Genomic DNA, 19,663 nt, shown 5'->3' on the forward strand with positions numbered 1-19,663 from the left:
CATGCCGAATCAGAATCTTTGTGATGGAGCCCAGTAATCTATCTGCATGTTAAACTAGCATCCCAGATAGTCTTCATGCCTACTGATGTTTGAGAATTCCTATAGGCTGGTTATATTATTAAAGGCATCTCTTAGACACAACCTCCCCTTCCCCCCACCCCCCATCCCCATCACGTGCGCTGAAGCCACAAAGCTTGAAACCCTGGAGATCTTTCCTACTTTCTCCAGACTGTCACCAAGCCCTGTCGATTCATTCTTCTAAATTTCTATTATATGCAACATTTCTCCTCCATTTTACATTTTCTCCTCCTACCATCCCAATCCAGTCTTATCATTTTATGTATTTGTTTAACTGTTTCTGTTCCTTTTTTTCTTTTTTATCCTCTGTCACAGGTCAGTTTTCCTAAAGCACTATTTGTATCTTTATTCTTTCGCTCAGATACACCGAAGTGGGTCTGTATTGTGTACCAAGTCAAGGCCAATAACCTTATACCCTGTATTAGTTTCCTCCCACTGCTGTAACAAACAGCTACATACTTTGCTTTAAAACACACACCCATTTATTATCTTATTCTAAATGTGTCAGCAGGGCTATGTTCCTTCAGTGTGGGGCGGGACTCGGGGGTGGGGTAGGGTGGTTGTGGAATCAGTTTCCTCGACTTCTCCAGCTTCCTTGGCTCAGGGCACCTTCTTCCATCTTCAAAGTCGCAATCACATCACTTCAATTTCTGCTTCCATCATCACATCTGCTCTGACTTGCACACTTCTGCCTCCCCCCGAGATTGCACTGGGCCCATCCAGATCATCCAGGATAGTTTTCCCATCTCAAGATGCTTGACTTAATCACACTTGCAAAGCCCCTGTTGCCATGTAAGGTAATACATTCACAGGTTCTGAGGATTGGGATGCAAACATCTTGGGGGCGACCCCTATTCTGTCTACCACAAACCCGGTCTTATTTCTCACTACTACTCCTAAGAAAACGTCAGTGGAAGCCAAGCCCTTACACCCCAGTGTGTGAAAATCGCTACTTCTCTGTCTTTGCCGTGCCTGACGTCCTTCCACTGTATTCTCATCTATTCAAACCAAACTAAAACATTTCAACTTCTCCCCTTTCCATGTGAGTTTCTTTTATTCTCTCATCAATTTGTTCTTTGAACTTCTATTCCATTTAGAGTAGAGATTTCTACTTAAAAGCATCCAAGAGATAGTTAAAACTTAGTGATCCCTGAGTTTGTCCAACTAGAACACATTTTTTTTTTTAAAGTAGGGCCCATGTCTTATCTTTTGTATCTTCCTCACTGTCTATTAGTTTGGGGCACGTGTTAGGCATTAAATAAGTATTTGGCAATTGGGCTATTTGGAGAACGTTACGCATGCTTATAAATTACTGGAGGAATGTTTCGTTCACAAGGACAGTTTCAACTGTGGGAGTTTAGTTCAATGTAAGTTTAACCCCAGCTTGCACTTGCAGTGCTTTGGACCTCTGCTTGTGCTAGATAGGCAAACACCACCACTGAAACCAGAACAAACGCCCCACCCTAGTCTTCTTCATTCACTCTTTGCCTATTGTCCTTAAAAACAAAAAAGCTATTGGGCGCTCTCCCTACCCCGGGGTAAATATTAACCTAGTAAATGCTTTCCCGTACCCAGCACCACCTGCTCACAAGTTACGTGTCACTTTAAATGGTGGTCCTCAAAAACTCACCTCCCTAGGCCCAGAGCCACGGGTGTTGAGAGAGAGGAGCCTCAAGCTGCTGAGCATATTTGCATGCCTTTCCAGCTGTTTCCTGTCATTCCCAGCCCACCCTTTTATTCACAAAGGTTTCCGGGAAACACGGTGCTGGTTCATTCCTAAATTAACTGTCCTCATTCTTGTTGTTGCCTGTCTTTGGCTTGAATAAAATATTGCATTCTCATATTTAATTTAATGAAGTACATATTTCAAAAGAACGAAAAAACTGCCACATGGAGTTAAACCAGGAATACAGCACCGTGTAGTGTCTCTAACGGGAACCCCAAGGAGGCAGGGGTGATAGGAAGTAAAAGATTGAATTTACCCCAAGTGTCCCCCACTTCTTTCTTTATTTTTTTCATCTTTTTATTCACGTGCTTGGGCAAAGTATTTGTATTCCTTTCTGTGGAAAAATGGTTCTATAGGCAATGCGTACGCAGAGGTCTGTGTGGAGTAAGCTGTGTGTAAACTCTTCTATCAGTATAAAAAGGGGAAGGAGCAGTCTCGCCAGGCAAAGGGGATTGTGTTTGTGGTATCGTGGAATCTGGTCGCTATCTGCGTGGATCAGAAAGGCCGTTTGGCTGGACGCAGCATGGCCAGAACAGTTAATCATTGCACGGAGTGGCAGAGGGGTATTTATCTTGTGAGCAGCTGAGCCCTTCTGGAAACATATCGTCTCGGGTTTGTCTCTCCTCATCTAAAGCAATTCATTACTCACCTACAAATGCTGTCACAGGTCCCAGCAGCTACGATGATCGGCTTCCTCAGTTCTCCTGACAGAAATACAAAGAAAAAATGTTTTCAGTACTATATCTTCAAGATTAAAACAAAAAAAGGAGAGAGAGAGAGACAGATAATGGAGTTGATTTTCTCTTCTACAGTATAAGAAATGTTGTGATTCATTATTAGTTTTAAAGGAGGTTTCTTTATGTTTAAATTGAAATTTACTAAGCTTATTACCCTCAAATAATTTAGCTTTTTTGACCTTGTTCTTGTTTGAGAAATACCTCAAATAGTATAAAGATGAGGTGTACGTTTCCTTACAGTCATAAATTCATTTTCTCTCTCACCCTCTCCCTTCCTCCCTCCCTCTCCTCAATACTGAATCAATGTCATCAATAGGTGTTATATTTGCCATTTAACAAAGTAAAACTCACCTTTGACCGCATTCTTCCCTCCCGTGGTCACCCCCTTGCTCTCCTTCACTCTTAGTATAAGTCCTTGAAAGAGGAGCCTCCACTTTGCAGCTCCCCACTCTCTTTGCACACAGTCTGATTATATCCCTTCTAGAAACACTTTCCTGACTCACTGTCCTGATTCACCCCCTCCTCACTTGCCCTGCTTCTCTCCCCTGCCCCTCAGAGTTTGATGTCTCAGATCATGGCTTTTGTATTGGTTTTCTATTGCAACATAACAAATTCCCACAAATTTAGCCATTTAGAACAATACCAATGTACTATCAGGTTTCCATGGGTCAGGAGTCTGGGTACAAGTTTGCTGAGTTCTCTGCCTGGGGTCTCACCAGGCTGACATGAAGACGTTGCCAATGCTGTGAATTCATCTGAAGCTTGGGGTCCTCTTCATATTGTGATGTCCTCATTTAGGCAGAATTTAGTTCCTGGTAGTCGTTGAACCAAGGTCCCCGTTTGCTTGCTCTCCGCCAGGGGTAGCGTTCAGCTTCTAGAGGCACCCACCAGTCCTAGTCATGCGACCCCATCATAACATGGCACCTTACTTCTTTAAAGCTTCCTAGAACTGGGTCTTATAATGGGTAATCTGATCAAGGGAGCGACTATCTCATCACCTGTCATATAATGTAACCCAATCAAGAAGATGACTGATTTCATCACAGCCACAGGTCCCATCTGCCCCCAAGGGAAGGGGTTATATAGGCATGTGCATACCCCACGAGGCAGGGATCTAGGGAGCTGTTTTAGGAGCCTGCCCATCACAGCCCTGTTTCTTAATCTGTACCTAACTCCCAATGTCATGCCATCTAGTCCCATGACTCTACATACCACTTACGTATTCTGAGTCCCAGATTCATAGACTCATATCTAACCATCTGCACAATATCTCCATGTGGGTACCTACTGGGCGTCTCTGACTGAAAATCACCAGAACTGGACAATGAATACCTTCATGTCAGGATTACCTTTGGTTGGATATCATAGAAACTTGACTAGATTTCTTAAACAAGTGAAAGATTACTTATTCTCATATTGCAAGAGAACAAAAAGCAGGCAGTCCAAACTGATGTAGCAATTCCACAATATCCATGTTCTAAGCTCCTTTTCTTTCTGCTTCACTGTCTTTACCTTAGCCTGTGACTTGCACGCTTTGTTACAACACAGCTGCTGTTCCTCCAGGCAGGGCTGCCATAGTTCTGGCAGGAAGAGGAGCCCGGTTTTTGTTGTTGTTGTTGTTCTTGTTTGTTTGTTTTTAATGAGGAAAACAGGAGCCCTACCCAGTAGACTTACACTACATTTCATTACCAACTTTGTCACATGGCCATCCTAATTAGAAGGGAACTTGGGAAATCAAGATTTTTTGCTTAGCATGTTGGCACCCTGAGTGACATTGGGGTGCTTTTGCGAGAAAGAGGGAGTGAATATTGGGTGGGCAGGTAGCATATCAGCTATATCTCCTACTCACGTGGGATTTGATTTGGCTGCAAGTGACTAGACCCAAAATAATGGTGACATTAACAGACATAAATTTGTTTCTCTCTCACATAATGTCTAGGGCTGGTGTGGCAGTTTCGTGATCATCAGGGACCCAGACTCTTGTGGTTTTATCATTCTCAACATAAAGCTTCCACCTCATGGTCGAAGGTGAATGACTCCAGGTCTAGCCATTTTGTGGGTTATTCAGCCATCAGGAAGGAGGAAAGGAAAGAAGGGAAGAGCCCTTCCCTTTAAGAACCCTTCCTGAAGGTTGCACATATGTCTTGGTTTTTCTGCGTTTGACCAGAATTCACAGTCATATGGCCTGGAAAATGTGTTCTTTATTCAGCTGAAAATCAGGAGTTCTGTTCTGTAGAAGAGAGAGTCAGTGGATTTGTGCGATAACTAGTATTCTCTGCCACTTAACCCAAAAGTTAGCATTCTGCCACCTTTCAGTAAACAAATAGGTCACCCCAAATATGGCTGCCAGGTGAGGTCAGAAACCTTATCGTGGGGTCACTCTGATCATGTCTACTTGTCACACACTCCTGTAACCTGTTACTTCTCCTCACCTCCACCTCCAGAACCATAGCCCAATTCACCATCACTCTTTGCCTGGACTTCTCTGGGGGCTTCTGACTGGTCTTCTTGCTTTGACTCTAGTCCCCTTGTAATCCATTTTGCTCATAAAACCCAGCATAATCTCTAAAAGTTATATCAGGTCATTCCCTTGCTCAAGACACTCAGTTTGCTTCCCATTTCAAACGATACGCAAGTTCCCACCTTGGCATCCAAGGCCCTGCAGTGTCCGATGCTGCACCTCTCAAGCCCGTCTCCTCCTTGCTGTGTTTTGAACACAAAGCTTGTCTCCCCCGACCCTTTCCATTGCTCTCTGTTGTGACGGTTCTTCTCCAGCACCTTACCTGGCTCCCTTGCAGCGTGAGTCACCTCACTCCTCAGACATTCCCACCTCACACAGTCCTTCCCCAGCTGTCTGCCCCAACACACGCCTCCTTCGTTGCTATCTGCCCTCACCCTGTTTTAGTAATGTGTTCACTGTCTGTTTCCTGGTATGTAAGTCCCATGAAGGCAGGAGTGTCTCTAGTACCAGAAAACGAGGAACTGAATGTCTTCTGTTCCATGCCCTTCTCCAGGGACTCTGTTTTCCCTGGAACTTATTTTTTCTAATAGACAAAAGAATAATGTACTTTATTTAACAAATCCTAAATTTTATTCACCTTCTTCATACGATCTACTGCATGGAATCAACCTTCTTCCAGGAGGCTCCCCTCTCCAAATCCTCTGAAATTTTGCTCCAGTCTAGATTGAATGTTCTCTAGGCCTGCTGTGCCCAGCTGTCCTTAGATTTCCCTTCCCCATGCTGATGGGGTAGAGTTATGAGTCCCAATCCTAGTTTTCCTCTTCCTTGCTTTCATCTGTTTTCTGGAATTATATACTCAACTCTGCGTAAAAGAAGGCATGTGAGATAAATTTTTTTGAGTCCGTAAATGTCTGAAAATGCATTTATTCTCTTACACTTGATTGATGGTGTGGCTGGTTATAGAAATCCATTTTCAAATATGATCTTTGAAGCATTGATCTTCCAGCATCCACTACTGCTGATGAGAAGTCAGTTGCCACTGCAGTTCTGCTTCCTTTGTTTGCCACCGTAATGTTTTTTCCTCCGAATTCTCCCTGTCCTTGTTATTCCAAAATCTCAACTAATAAATGTCAGTAAGTGTGGGTCTTTTTAAATATATTATACTGATACTCAATGGGTTCTTAATCTGAAGGTATAAATTAAGCCATATAAAAATATAATTTTTTTCGTTCTTTGAGTATTTCTCTTATTCTTTACGGAAGGCTTATTAATTTCACATTAAATCTCCTGTATATGTATTTTATCTTTTCACCTACTTTTTCTCTCATTTTAAAAATTCTATACTTTGAGAGACTTCCGTGATTTTATATTCTACCTTTAAACTTTTTTTACTTCTTTGTCATATTTTTAAACTTTATAAAATCTTTCTTGTTTGATATTCTCTTTTTCATAGCAACCTGTTCTTGTTTTATAGAAGCAATATATTCGCAAATCTCTGGGCAGAAACTAATAGAATTTTTAAAGATCTTTTCAGTTATTTGTCTGTTTCCTTTGAGATATTTATCTGTTCCATTTGTTTTTCTTGTTCTTTTTCAAAGTTCTGGCTTTCCTATGAAAGTGATCCTGGATTCCTATGAAAGTGACCCATCCAGCTAGATTAATTATTTTGGGTATTTGTCGTTTTTGCTTTGGGCACATAAATCTGGTCCTTCGGTAGGTTGTGTCTACTAAAGGGCCTCATTGAAGGGAATGAGGGGAGAGGGCCAGCTATTAGTCTGGGGAACCCATGAAAACCAGTATGAGTAGAATGGCAAACGCCCTTGTTCAACCTAAACACCTCATTCATTTTGTTCAGGGACACTGACCCTTATTTGATGGGGGTAGGGTTTGTGTTTCCAGGGATAAAACCAGGCTGCGAGTCAGTCTGCTGTGGTGGGTAGGACTAGGACAGTAGCCTCTCCTTTGGGACAAGCTAAGCCTTGCCTATTCCTTTTTGTTGCCAACCCTGAGCACAGGGCCCCTTCCTGAGGTGGTCTGGGTGGGGCTTCGTCTTCTCTATTGTGTTCATCGCATGCCCTTGCTTTTAGAAAGCTTTAATCTTTCAGTTGGTGATTATCCCTTCCTCCCTGCCCTATTCTACTCATTGTCCTATTCCCTTTGACTCTCTTCTCTTTAAAATATCTTTCCGGATTAAATTCAAGTGCATAAAACAGAAAGTCCAAATGCCAGTAACCTTAAAAAAAAAAAAAAAAAAAAAAGTTCCCTTTAAAAAACAAGTCTGGAGGGGGGCAGTCCGGGGCTGCGTGGCAGCTCCAGGAGGCTGCCAGGTACACTGACTGGCTCCTTCTTTCTTTCTGCTCAGTCATCTGGAACATCTGGCTTCCATCCTCAGAGCTGCCTCATGGTGGCAGATGGTCCTGGCAGCTCCAGCCATCATGGTCCATTCTAGGCAGAAAGCAGGTGAAAGGGGAATAGGATAGACAGTGCAAGCCTGCTGAGTTTGCTCCACTTAAAGAGTTTTTATAGAAAGCCCTTCACAATAACTTCTGATTACCTTTGGCTTCCTCTCTCTGCAAGGGAGTTTGAAAAATTTAGCGTTTTAGCCAAATTTAGCAAACGATACCATTATTCTGAATAATCCAGGAGTTCTGTTGGTGAGGAAGACAAGAAGAATCGATTCCGAGTTGCAGGTGGCACTTCCACACTATCATTTTAATGACCCTTCAGGCAGTATGGAGGGGGGAGTGAACCGCAGGCTCAGCCTCTTGTCTTGAACTAGGAGCGCTCATCTTTGAAATGCAAAGACCCCTTCTCTGTCATGATATGCAACAAATTTCAGCCTGAAATGGTTAATGGTGAATATATGCTTATGTATGGGAAGAATTTCTTATTACAGGTTTAGCTGCTGGGGTTTAACTCTGTGCATTTTCTTAGAGACTTTTATGCTGTTTCTTTGCATGTGTAGTAAAGGAGCAATCTCAGTATGTTTTCCAAGTTTTTAATTAGAACATTAAAATGCATTCCATCTTAGGGGCAGTATATTAGCTTCTTCTTGCCGTTAGAACATACTAGTACATATTTAGTGGCCTAAAACAACACAGATTTGTTATATTTCTGAAGGTCAGAAGTCCAAAATGCATTTCACTGAGCTAAAATCAAGGTGTCAGTAGACTGCAGGGGAGAATCCTTTCCCTTCCCGTTTCCAGCTTCTAGAGGTCACCTGGATTTATGGCCCTTTCTCCAACATCAAAGCCATCCACTTCCAATTTCTCCCTGCCTCTGACCCTCCTGGGATTACATTAAATCTACATAGATAATCTAGGCTGATCTCTCCATTGTAAATTTCCTAATTTAATCAGGTATGCAAAGTACCTTCCTGTGTAAGGTTAATATTCATAGGTTTAGGATGTGGATGTGGTAGGATCTGCCTCCACAGGCAGCTCTAATTCAACTTGCAATAGAATTTTTCCTCATTTATATAGTCCCTGAAAACTGCTGCCCAGAAAAGCTTAGCTGAGAGCCATCCTTCAGTTTTCATAAACAGAATTTGCACCTACTTCTTAGGAATGTGGGAAAGCTCAGTCTCTCTGTGTTTGAGTTTGTTCTATTATAAAACTTGCAAGAAACTCTCCAAATGATGTGGCCTGGTTCATCTGGCATTTCCAGGAATGGTGACTGTAAACAATTGATTTAGTTTTGCTTTTCTGTGTGAAAAATATATAGAAAGATTTCATCAGAAAAGTACTTCATCCAACCAAACTTTCACTGTATTAATTGATTTGGGAAATTACAAATTTCTTTATTTCCTTTATAATTCATTTACTGAACTTACAATTTTTCAGAAAAAATAATTCCAATCTGAAACACTAGATGATGTACAATAATAATTACCCAAAGCACAAAACTTCTAAAATCTGAACAACTATGTAAAAATTTTTTTGACAAAATTTTAGTGTTATTATATTTTCCTATATCTTTTTACTGGAGGTAGTAGTGATTCACTTTCTTTTATTGGCTTTTCCCAAAAAACAATGTCTTTGTAATTAAGAGACATTTTCTGTTTCTGTCTTTATAGCTTAAGAAATGTATTAAAACACCAGAAATTCCATCTAAACATGTGAGGAACTGGGTCCCAAAAGTCTTGGAACAACGACGACAAGGCTTGGAAACATATTTACAGGTAAGATGTGTTTATATCTTCAATTAATATAATGTAGCTTAAATAATTATGTATCCCAATATGTTTTCTCAGAACTTATGGGTGAGATTCAGAATGTATCAAGCCACCAAACATTCTAGGTTAAAATAAAGAAAATTTATAATTATAAATATGTTGTTGGTTGGTTGTTTTAGCTTTAGATTCTGTTTAAAATTGGTTATGTGGATCAGAGAAGTGAAATTTCAGCTTAAAGGTGAAAATGGATGTAGAAAGGGTCTGTGCATTTTTTTAGTCAACTCTACAAATTAGTTTTCTTTTGTTTCCCCCTCCAAGATTTAATTGTATTGCTCCCTCATAGCATTCCCTGCCTTTAGGTTTTGGGTGTTGGAGAGATAGTGAGAGAAACTGAATTTTCAGTGGGTCTGGCGAGTACATCTATGGAATCACTGGAGAATGAATGTAAAAAAATTGCCTCTGATGAAGTTCCAACTTCTAAGGAAATTGGAATACATGTTTTTTTTAAAAAATGCATTAGGCTGTTCTTTTCTGCAGCTGAAGAGTTGCAAAAAGACCTACCTGAGTAAGGTAGACCAAAGTACTCTTCCTGCAAAGGGACAGACAGAAAAAGCAAAAGAACAGTGTCAGCTTCTCTGAGTTTTAAAGTGAAAAAGGCCAGAGGCCTCACGTGAATATTCGGTGTAGCCATCATCATCCACAGAGCGCTTCGCAGGGCGAGTGCTGAGATGACATTGGGGAGTGGGCGTGGAACATGGAAGCCTTGTTCACACAGGACACCTGAGTGCACTCGTGAGGCTGACGCAGTGACAGTGAGTGAGGATGGTGTGAGGTGAGGGCTTGGGGAGTCTTGGTTCTCGAAGGGAAAAAAAGCACAAAGGAAAAAACTGGACTTCACTAAGAGTTATGAGTTCACCATGACGATCTATCCATCTGAAACATGTTACATCAGAAAACTCAGCAGCCGTGGCTGTGTTCTTCCACCGACGTCTTCCTGACCCCTTTAGCATGACCCCTCCGGTAGGTTCTGTTTTGGAGGGCAGCTGTGGATTGTGTGAAGCCAACATGGTGTGTCCTCCGTACAGCTTTTCTGGGTGGCTGTGCCTAAATCACTGATGATTAGAAGCTGTCACCAAAGCTTGTACTTAGTGATAAATTCACGGGACTCCCTCCCCATAGAAAGAAGCTGAGGATTCCATCCTAGACTCCTGTGGTTTTCCTGGTCTCGAACAGGAAAGCTGATGTGCTGGCAGCCCTGAAAACATGTGAGGAGCACTTTTGTTACTGTTTTTCTCTTCTGCTTTTAGACGTGGTGGTGAATTCTTCACTGCCTCTCCCTGGGAGTGGGAGATTAAAGGAAATGGGGACCACAGATGACAGGAAAGTGTGTGGTCATGTGCTTTGAGACTCTGTATATGGAGCTAAGAGACTTCCAGGGCTTCGGGCAACACTGCAGAGCAAAAACAAACCCCCCAAAAAAACCTAAAAAACAAGACTTCAGACACTGTATGCAAAGGGTAAAAATGCGTGTTCTCTGTAATTAAATGGTATAGGTAAACAGTGCATTCTTATTTGTGAGGCAGATTTTCCATAGATATTGTATATCTTTAAGCTTTAGTTCTGAAGAAAGCTTTACTCTTTTCTCTCCCATTATATTTGACATATGACTTCCATTAGTACTCAGTGTAAACATTTTAAGTTGTTTGTGCTTTGTGTATAAATATGCAGATAAAATCATCTGGCACAGAGAGGAGTTTACAGTGACACTCAAATTGAGCTTGGAATTTTCTAGTCTTCGAAATAGGGATTGGAAGATGTGGTTGAAAGACTGAGAGGGTGTGTTTCCTATTGTGCATTTAATATTCAATTTGTTGTCTGTTACGTCCCCTGTCAGTTAAGTCCCCAAGGGAGCTTTCTCTTCTCTCTTTCCCACCTGATTCTATTTAAGGCAGTGGCAGCTAGACAGAAGTTGCAAGGATGAGTGTGAATGCTTTATCAATCCCAAGTGAAATGAAAACCCTGGCTTACGTGTCATTTCTTGATAACTTTTTAGTGTTTAAATCTTTTTTGGATGTAAGACAGTTATTACTGTTCCTTCTACTCATTGTAACTTTCGTTAGAATCCCACTCGCCCTCAGAGCTTACAGCTGAGACTGAGCTCCAGGGTGTTACCAGTACTTCTTAGCAGGTACCATCCTACAGCTGACCCATCTGGGCATGAGGGTGGCCCTGGTATGGCCCAATAAAATGAGAAAGTATTAATACCCCAAAGCTGTAGCATCTTCAGCTCACAGGAAACTTAGACATAACCTAGTCCAACTTGCCTCCTGCCTTTCAGCTAATGTTCATGATCATTCCTCTGGCCTCAGTTTCACATCCATAAAATAGGCAGATTAGCTCTTGAGAGGACCAGAGAAGACAGCTCTTTTCTTGTCCAATGAACAGCTAGTACATTTGGACCGTGGATAGATGTAACACACACATTTCCTAAGGGGCCCTGCACTGCTTTTATTTTAGAGATGGAGAAACTGAGGTCCAGATGGAGAAACTTACTTCTAGAGTATATAAGTGAAAGAGATGGGACTAGAATTTTAGTTTCTTGATGCCTAGTATAGGCTCTTTTCATTATGTATTGTAGATTTTCCAAATTGGGAGAAAATTTTCAGCCTTGACATGTAATTTTACTTAGGGATATAATAATACTAGTAAAGGAAGAGACCTTATAATCATAACCTATCACAACTTAATTGACTAATCTAACCCAACTCCCTTGAGAGATCAATAGATCAGTGATTCTTTAAGTCTATAACTTGAATACTTAGAATCCTATGAAAACAATGAATGTGCATCTGTTTTCTGTGTTAAATCATCTGCATGGAAGCAGAAATCTGAAGAATAAGTTAATTGGGGTTTCCAAAACTGATTTTACCATTAAACATGTTTATCTAATAGTTTTATTGCCTCATTTGGGATGACAACACGCCATCTTTCCTGAGATCCCAGTCAAATGAAAGTGTAAAAACTTAAGGGATAACCCACAACAGTTAAGCAGTGGATGTGCAGGGAGAAGAGAGGATCATCAAAGGAAGAAAAATGTTTAACAATTTTCTGGAAGATGGAATGTTCTGGGAGTGTGTGAATCGGTGCAACAGGGAGTGGAAAGCAGCCGCCCCAATTCAGCCATGAGAGCAGGTGTTGGAGGCAGGAGGCAGCCTGCCCACGGCTCTGGTGGGAGCTTCTGGACTTAGAGTCAGCAGGTGAGGTAGGGGTCAAGGTGAGCAGTGAAACTGAAAACAAGTGGTTCCGTTCAGGGTGTAAACCTGAAACAGTTGCCCAGGCTACTTATGCTCTACAAATACTGATAGTCTGATGTTTATGACATTGCAAAGAGAAATTGTAAAGGCTTTTCTCTTAAAAGCGAAACAGTACAACCGAATATTGAACAGGGGGACTGCGTAAAGCTAAGGCTTCTATTGGGGACCCCAAATTGACAACCCCAAGGGCAAGCCGACCACACAGAATGCTGCACCCACACTGTCTTTCCACTTGCGAGGAGGCCTGTGGTGGGTACTGCCACTGACATCCCCACAGGAGAATCCCACCCAAGCCTCCCAGGCTACTTTCTTCAATGAGATCTGATAACCAAGGTTCGCCAGGCCTTTGAGGAAATTGAGTAGCATGAACAAAAAGACCCACAGGAACTAAAACACTGACTCTTCAGGAAAGAGATAATAAAGGACACAAAATATATCTTAAAAATTGATTTAATGAATCGAGAGAGATTCACAAAGGCATTACATCCAAAATATGACACTAGGCTACTATAAAAGGAACAATCAGAGAACACACAAGAGTTTTTTGAATTAGTTGTGTTATCCAACTAAAAACATTTGGTAGTTGTTCTCTCTATTTTGGGGCAGTGTTTCGTAAAATGCACATACAAAAACTCTCGAACAAAAGACAAGAGACATAGAGGACCATTCCAGGTCTAATGTCTTACTTCTTTCTAGAGTCCCAGAAAGAAATAAGGGGAAAATTAAAAAGTAGGGAAGGGAATAATCCAAGGAAAAATAGTTGAAAATTTCCCCAAGCTGGGGGATATGAGCCTTTAGCTAGAAAAGCTGATCCAACGGCAGAGCACAAAGAATGACAGAAACACTTTAGTGCCTAGACATAACTGGCAACATTTCAGTATGTCAGAGATAGAGATCCATAATCTTCCAGAAAGAAAAAGCAAGTGGTGGGCAAGATTGAAGTTTAGTCATGGCTTCGTTTGTTAATTTGAAGCTGATTGCACAGGCCCTGCTCCATTCCTCATCGGAACATTAAATTACAAGATGACATAATTTGTAGACAAAGGCTTTTTACGGGAATTTTGCATACATTACTTGTTCCATTTGTTGCAATAATAAGAAATTTCTCTTTCTGAGAAAGATACCATGTCTTATGTCATTTACTTGAGAACAACAGTTGTTTTTATTTTCACCTTTTTGATAAGGAGTGAACGATAACTAAAGAACATTGAGTGTTGGGAGCTAAACAGAAATCACGGTCAAACATAATCTAAGCTAATGTAAATCCTTTAAAAAAGGTTCGTTTGAAGAAAACAGTTCCACAGCTGGGGTTTGTTAGATAAGAGATACAGGTGCTGTCTTCAGAAGAGCTTATTACTCAGACTAGCTGCCCCTCATTCATTCTTTAAGTCATACAATACTGTATAATGTTCCATTGGGTCAGTAGTCTCACTGGATCAAAGAGTACTATGTTTCTAACTTTTTCAGTAATACATGAAGCATTTATTAAAATTGACCACGTATGCTGGAACATGTGTATTCTCTAGTTTTTGAGTGCAGTGAGCTGTATACAATCAGATGAAGTTTGTTAAGTGTGCTATTCAAATTTCCTATCTTAACTTGGCCGCTTGATCTGATAAGAAGAAAGGTATATTAGAATTTCACACTCATATTTTCATGATTACTGATATAATTGGGCTTAGTTCAACCATCCTTTTTCCTTTTCATGCCTGCTTTTGAATTGGTGGCAGATTTTTTCCCCTTTTTCTCTTTTCATCCCCCCAACCCCATTAGTTTATATCTATTCTTTTAGTGGTTACCTAATGTCTTTAATTCCCTCCTGAACATTACAAAGACCTTAGAATGTTTTAAGTCTGATCACCCTGGATATAGAATTCTGGGTTGACAGTTCTTCTTTTTATTTTATTTTTCCCAACACTTGGAAATACTGTGCCACTTCCTTCTGGCTCCCATGATTTCTGATTTTAAAAAAAAAGAAAATCTACTGTCACATTAATTGTTTCCCTTCTATATGTAAGGTGTAGTTTTAAAAATGACTGCTTTCAAGATTTTATCTTTGTCATTAGTTTTCAGAAGTTTAATTATGATGTGTCTTGGTGTGTACTTCTCTGGGTTTTTCATATTTGGAACTCTCCCAGCTTCTTGAATCTGGAGGTTTATCTCCTTGGCCAGATTTAGAAGTTTTTAATCATTATTTCTTCAGGTACTTTTTCAGTTCCTCCTACTGTCTTCTCTCCTTCCAGGACTTCAATACCAGGAATATTAGAGTCTTTATTATAGACTGCACAGGGCCCTGAGTCCCTCTTCATTTTTTTCTCCCCCCGGACTGTTTAGTCTCCATTGGTCAGATTGGTTAATTTCTGTTGTCCTATCTTCTGGTTCTGATTCTTTCCTCTTTTCCTTCCATTCTGCTGTTGAATCTGTCCACTGAGCTTTTTATTTCAGTTATTGTATTTTTCAGTTCTAACATTTCCACTTTATTCTCCTTTATAACTTTTATTTCCTTGGCAAGACTTTATATTTCATTCCTTTGTTGAGTTCTTCTGTCTTTTCTTTTGTTTCAAATGTGTTCGTAATTGCTCATTGAGACATTTTTATCATGGGTGCCCTAAAAATCATTGTCAGATCATTCTTACATCTCTGACATCTCAGCATTGGTATCTATTGATTTTCCTTTTCATTCAGTTTGAGATCTTCTTGGTTTTTGGTATAATGAATGGTTCTGGTTGAATCCTAGACATTTTTGCATCATTTTATGTAACTCTGGATCTTATTTAAACATTCTTTTTTTTGCTGGCTTTTTCGGACACTGTTCGGTCTAGAGAAGGTGGGGGTGGGGGACCCCCTTCATTTCTGCTGGGTGAAGATATAATCTCACTTGGCCTTCCTTGACACTGGGGTGGGAGGGATGCTCCTCATTACTGCTGAGATGATGGGAATTGCAGCTCCCTGTGTGGTCTCTGCTGACTCCATTACTGGCTGGTAAGGATGAAAACCTGACTCCCTACTTGGCCTTCTCTGATGCCAGCCAGGCATTGGGTGCCTCATTACAGCCTCAGGATGCTTTCCACGCCAGGTCTAGGCTTCCCACTAGACCTCTGATGGCAAGAGTGGAGGCGGCCACAGTTTCTTTTGTGGTGTTTGGCAGGAGTAGAGTGGTCAGTGTCTAAAAGTTTTCTGTCTTCCTAGGCTGTCTCTTTTATGGTCCTTTTCCTAAAGGAAACAGGCTTTTATTTGCGGCTTTATTTGTCTACATTTCTTGGCATTTACTGGTTGCTGGCTGTTTCTGCTCCAAGAGATACATGAGGCAAAACAAAAATCCAGGAAAGATAAAACTCACCTCTGTGTCATTCTTCTTTTCTTTCCTCAACCTTTCAGAATCATCTCGTGTTTGCTTTATATATAATATCCAGGGGTTTTAGTTGTACTTAGCAGGAGAATAGGAAAAAGTACAGCTAGTTGATCTTACTGGAAGTGGAAGTCCATCCACTGACTTTTAAATTTTAGTATTACACTTTTTTGTTTCTAGGAGTTCTATTTGCTTTTTTTTTGTAATCTGACTACATGTTTGTTTTTTTAATAGTCCTGTATTTTTGGTCATATTTTCAAACCTCTGTTTTTAAGCACATTAACTCTCTGTTTCCCAGAAAAACAAATAAACAGAAATGATGGTAATCACCATTAACCATTGAATCCAGTAGACCATATTTAGTTTAAGATTTTTAGTGAATGATTTACAGAAATTCAAATAGAGAGTGAAAGACAACTTCAGTAGAATTTTGATTGGAATTTCAACATAGCAAACTCAAAATCTTAGTCCATATTTTCCTGGGTTTTAAATGGGCAACATCCTTTGAACAGTGTACGTAATCGATCATCATCTTCTGTGCATGAACCTGAAACATCAACCATCATGTAAGTACTGATTCCAGATTTTTAAATTCATCTCTGATAGGTTCTCGCTTATCATTGCTTGTGGGTTTTTTTCTTGGGCATTTTTAAAATTTAATAATTTGGAAAACCTGATGATTAATAGTTTTGTTGAAGAGACTGTGGGTAGTATCTGCTGCATAATTGCAAAATATTTTCATTTTTAGATTTACAAACAGCAACTAGAATGACTAAATCAATGAATTTAAAAATTTCTACATTATCTGTTTCTTTCTAGTCACCTGTTTGCTTTTGTCAAGTTAAGTGAAGCATTTGTCAAATAAATCTTGGTGCACAAACATCATAAAAAGTGAAAGAACAGTGTTCCATGTTCTCTTAGCAAAATGAAATAATCTAAGTACTTAATACAAAATAATGTACCGTAAAGTTTTTCATGTTGAATGAGCAGCTCCAAGACAATACCACATTTCCGTTTTCCTCATTGATTCCTGAGTTTGAGAAAATTCATGTATGATATCATTTGAAGTCTAATGCAGCCAATTTAGCTGTACATTATGGAAGCTACTGATCACATGTGGCTAATGAACATTATCCTTCTAGAGGATTCCATAATTCTTCAATTTTCTTATTTTAGTATTTTCTTAGCATAGTTGGGAACAGTTGATGAGTAATGATGAAATGATACTTAAAATCATAAAGTAGTAAAATGTCGCGAGGTATAGGAAAAAGAAGATCACATAAGATTCCATGATGTATATTGAAAAAGAATCCAGTTAAGTCCATATGGTAATATCAGATAGAAAGAACTTGATTCTGTTTTTAAAAGACATATTTTTTCTGTTTTTGGAAGACAGGTGAGAAAGAATAAAAGTCATAAAATATCCATTCTTACAAATAGTTAGAAATGCTTAATTTCCTGCTTTTTGAAAGTAATCTGTCATTTATCTCTGATTCTCATAGGGTCTTCCTTTTATCTTTGGTATTCTTCTGTTTTACTGTAGAAATTTATTACTATAATTATTCTGTATCTAGGTGTAGACTTTTTAAGTTTATATTTTTGAGTAGTGTGTGTGTGTGTGTGTGTGTGTGTGTGTGTGTGTGCTTCCTGTATCTGAATGCAGGCGCCTTTCAACATTTCTGGAAAATGTTCAGGTATCATGTCTTTGAATGTTGCTTCTTTTCCATTTTCGATTCTATCCTTTATTCTAAGTGTGATCATTGTAATAACCAATGTGTTCATAGGTCTAGATTGACTGTTGTTTCTCCTGGTTTCTTGCTCATGGTTCTTTCTCCACAGTATATGTGTAAGAGTATGTGTGTTTTGTTTCTGTTTCTTTTTTCCTTTGTTGTATTTTTGGTTGGGTAATCAGTTTATCTTTGGAATTTTTTTTTCTTTTTTCTTTCTTTTAAGGCCAGGATTGAACTGAATTTATACAGAGAGAATTTTTATTTGTTTCTGTCAATCACTTGGGAACACTCGACTGGGACTTCTTAGCTTGAAGGGTTCTTTGGACCTCACAAAAGGCATTAATTTAGGTTACGAACCTGTGAAGGGGTTTCTTTCTCATTCTCCCCTCCCTGGGGACGTATCCTGTAGTGGCTTTATTTGGAGCTCACTTTTAGGGTTTACGACTTGCCCATAGGACAGAGCCAGCCGTGGTGCTTGCTTATCTATCAGGATTTCTGTCTATATTCAATTTAAGGCTGCTTATAGATTCCTTACTTTCTTACCACCTAAGTGATGCATTTTTATATTTATGTTTATGGTACTTTATTTATATAGTTATATAAATAAATATATATAAATGGCACTTTTAGGATCCTAAGAATTCCTTTCCACGAAAATCTGAGCCCTAGTTAGTGTTCAGGTGCTAAGTCACTGTTCTTGGTTAGCCAAATATTACCAGGATCTGCTCTGATGGCTTCTGTCAGAAGTGACATACGTACTTTCCTATAATACATTCTTCAAACATGGCAAGGTTTGGAAAACAAGTTTAATTATTTTACTGACCATAAGATTTTATTTGACAGAGGACTGTATCTCCTATTCGTTCAGTGGTGGGGATGTGGTATTGCAGGAACCTCTGGGAGGGTCCACCTATGGCAGGAGGTGACTGGTCATACCTATTGTGTGTTTCAACTCAGGCCAAACTGGAGCATACACCTTTACAAAATGCAGTCTGTTGTACTTGTATACACGTGGTGTAAAATAGACCTTCAACATGCCCACACGATAGTCCTAAAAGAGGTTTTATAAAGACCTAAACATGTTTTGTTTTTTTTGGTTTTTTATTACACAACTTGCATGTAAGCTTAATATTTTTGGGTTCACAGTATATTCAAGTTTCTCTGTCTGTCTTTGACCTTTTTCAGCTACCTCTCCCCAGCTCTTGTGCTTAACAAGACATTGTCTTCCAAAGTAGGCTGCCTTCCTATTTCCACTGGGCATGTTTTCCAGCCTGTTATCTTTCTCTTCCACTAGCTTCTTTACTCTCCTAAAGATTCTGCAGCAACTTGGTCCCCTTCCCCATTATACAATGGAAACTGCTTTTGAAATGCTGGAATGGTGCTTTATTTTAAAAATTGTTGGGTAAACACTTACACTGTTGACTCATCACCTGTTGCTACATGAAGATCCTTAAACAAGGTCCCAGATATCTCCAGAATCACATGGGCATTGTGTGTCAGGCTGGTGTGTCTGGTACCACCAGGGTGTTTTCCCGGAAGTGTTTTCTTTGACTTGATAGGCAGTTTCTGTGCTAGTGGGAACATGCTCTTAAACCATTTTGTGAACCACATTTTCTTCTACAGTAGAGTATATTCATGGACTTACTTTTAATGACTATAACCACATAAATTTGACATTTTACTTTTACATTACCTAAAACATCTATTTTATGGCCAAGAACCATTTTTTTAGGTATATATTTTCATCTTTTCTTTACAAATTCTTTAAAGAGTACTAGCAATTAATATTCCTTTGGGGGACATTTTCTCCAAGTCCTGTGCAGACACCCAAAGTTGTTTTTTTGTTTTTCTTTGTTTTTTGTTGTTGTTGTTTTGTTCTTTTCACTCCATTAAAATTGTAGCGTAGGTATAATTGAGCTGAGAATAATAGACTAAATTAAACTGAACTGAGATTTGGGTCTTCAACATTTTCCAGGTTCACTTACCAGAGAAGGGGCTCCGTCTTCCTTATCTCAGCAAAATCGCAAACCACTGCACGTCCTGCATTGCTGGGATTATGAGTAGTCAGAACTGCAAAGGTTAAGTTTAGAACAG

The 19,663-nt window shown here is 39.7% G+C and overlaps 1 protein-coding gene across 3 annotated transcripts in view; it reads left to right on the plus strand.

Annotated features, from left to right (window-relative positions):
• SNX24 (sorting nexin 24) overlaps positions 1 to 19,663 on the plus strand; it is a 139,661-nt gene that overhangs the window by 76,985 nt on the left and 43,013 nt on the right. For all 3 annotated transcript variants that reach the window (XM_019728010.3, XM_019728011.3, XM_088796687.1), the window contains exon 3: positions 9,078 to 9,182. In XM_019728010.3, coding sequence (XP_019583569.1) covers positions 9,078 to 9,182 — 105 coding nt within the window. The remainder of the gene's footprint in view (positions 1 to 9,077; positions 9,183 to 19,663) is intronic.

Source organism: Rhinolophus sinicus, chromosome 3 (genome assembly GCF_057876585.1).
Source record: "Rhinolophus sinicus isolate RSI-liver-muscle chromosome 3, RSI-T2T, whole genome shotgun sequence".
Lineage (NCBI taxonomy): Eukaryota > Metazoa > Chordata > Mammalia > Chiroptera > Rhinolophidae > Rhinolophus > Rhinolophus sinicus.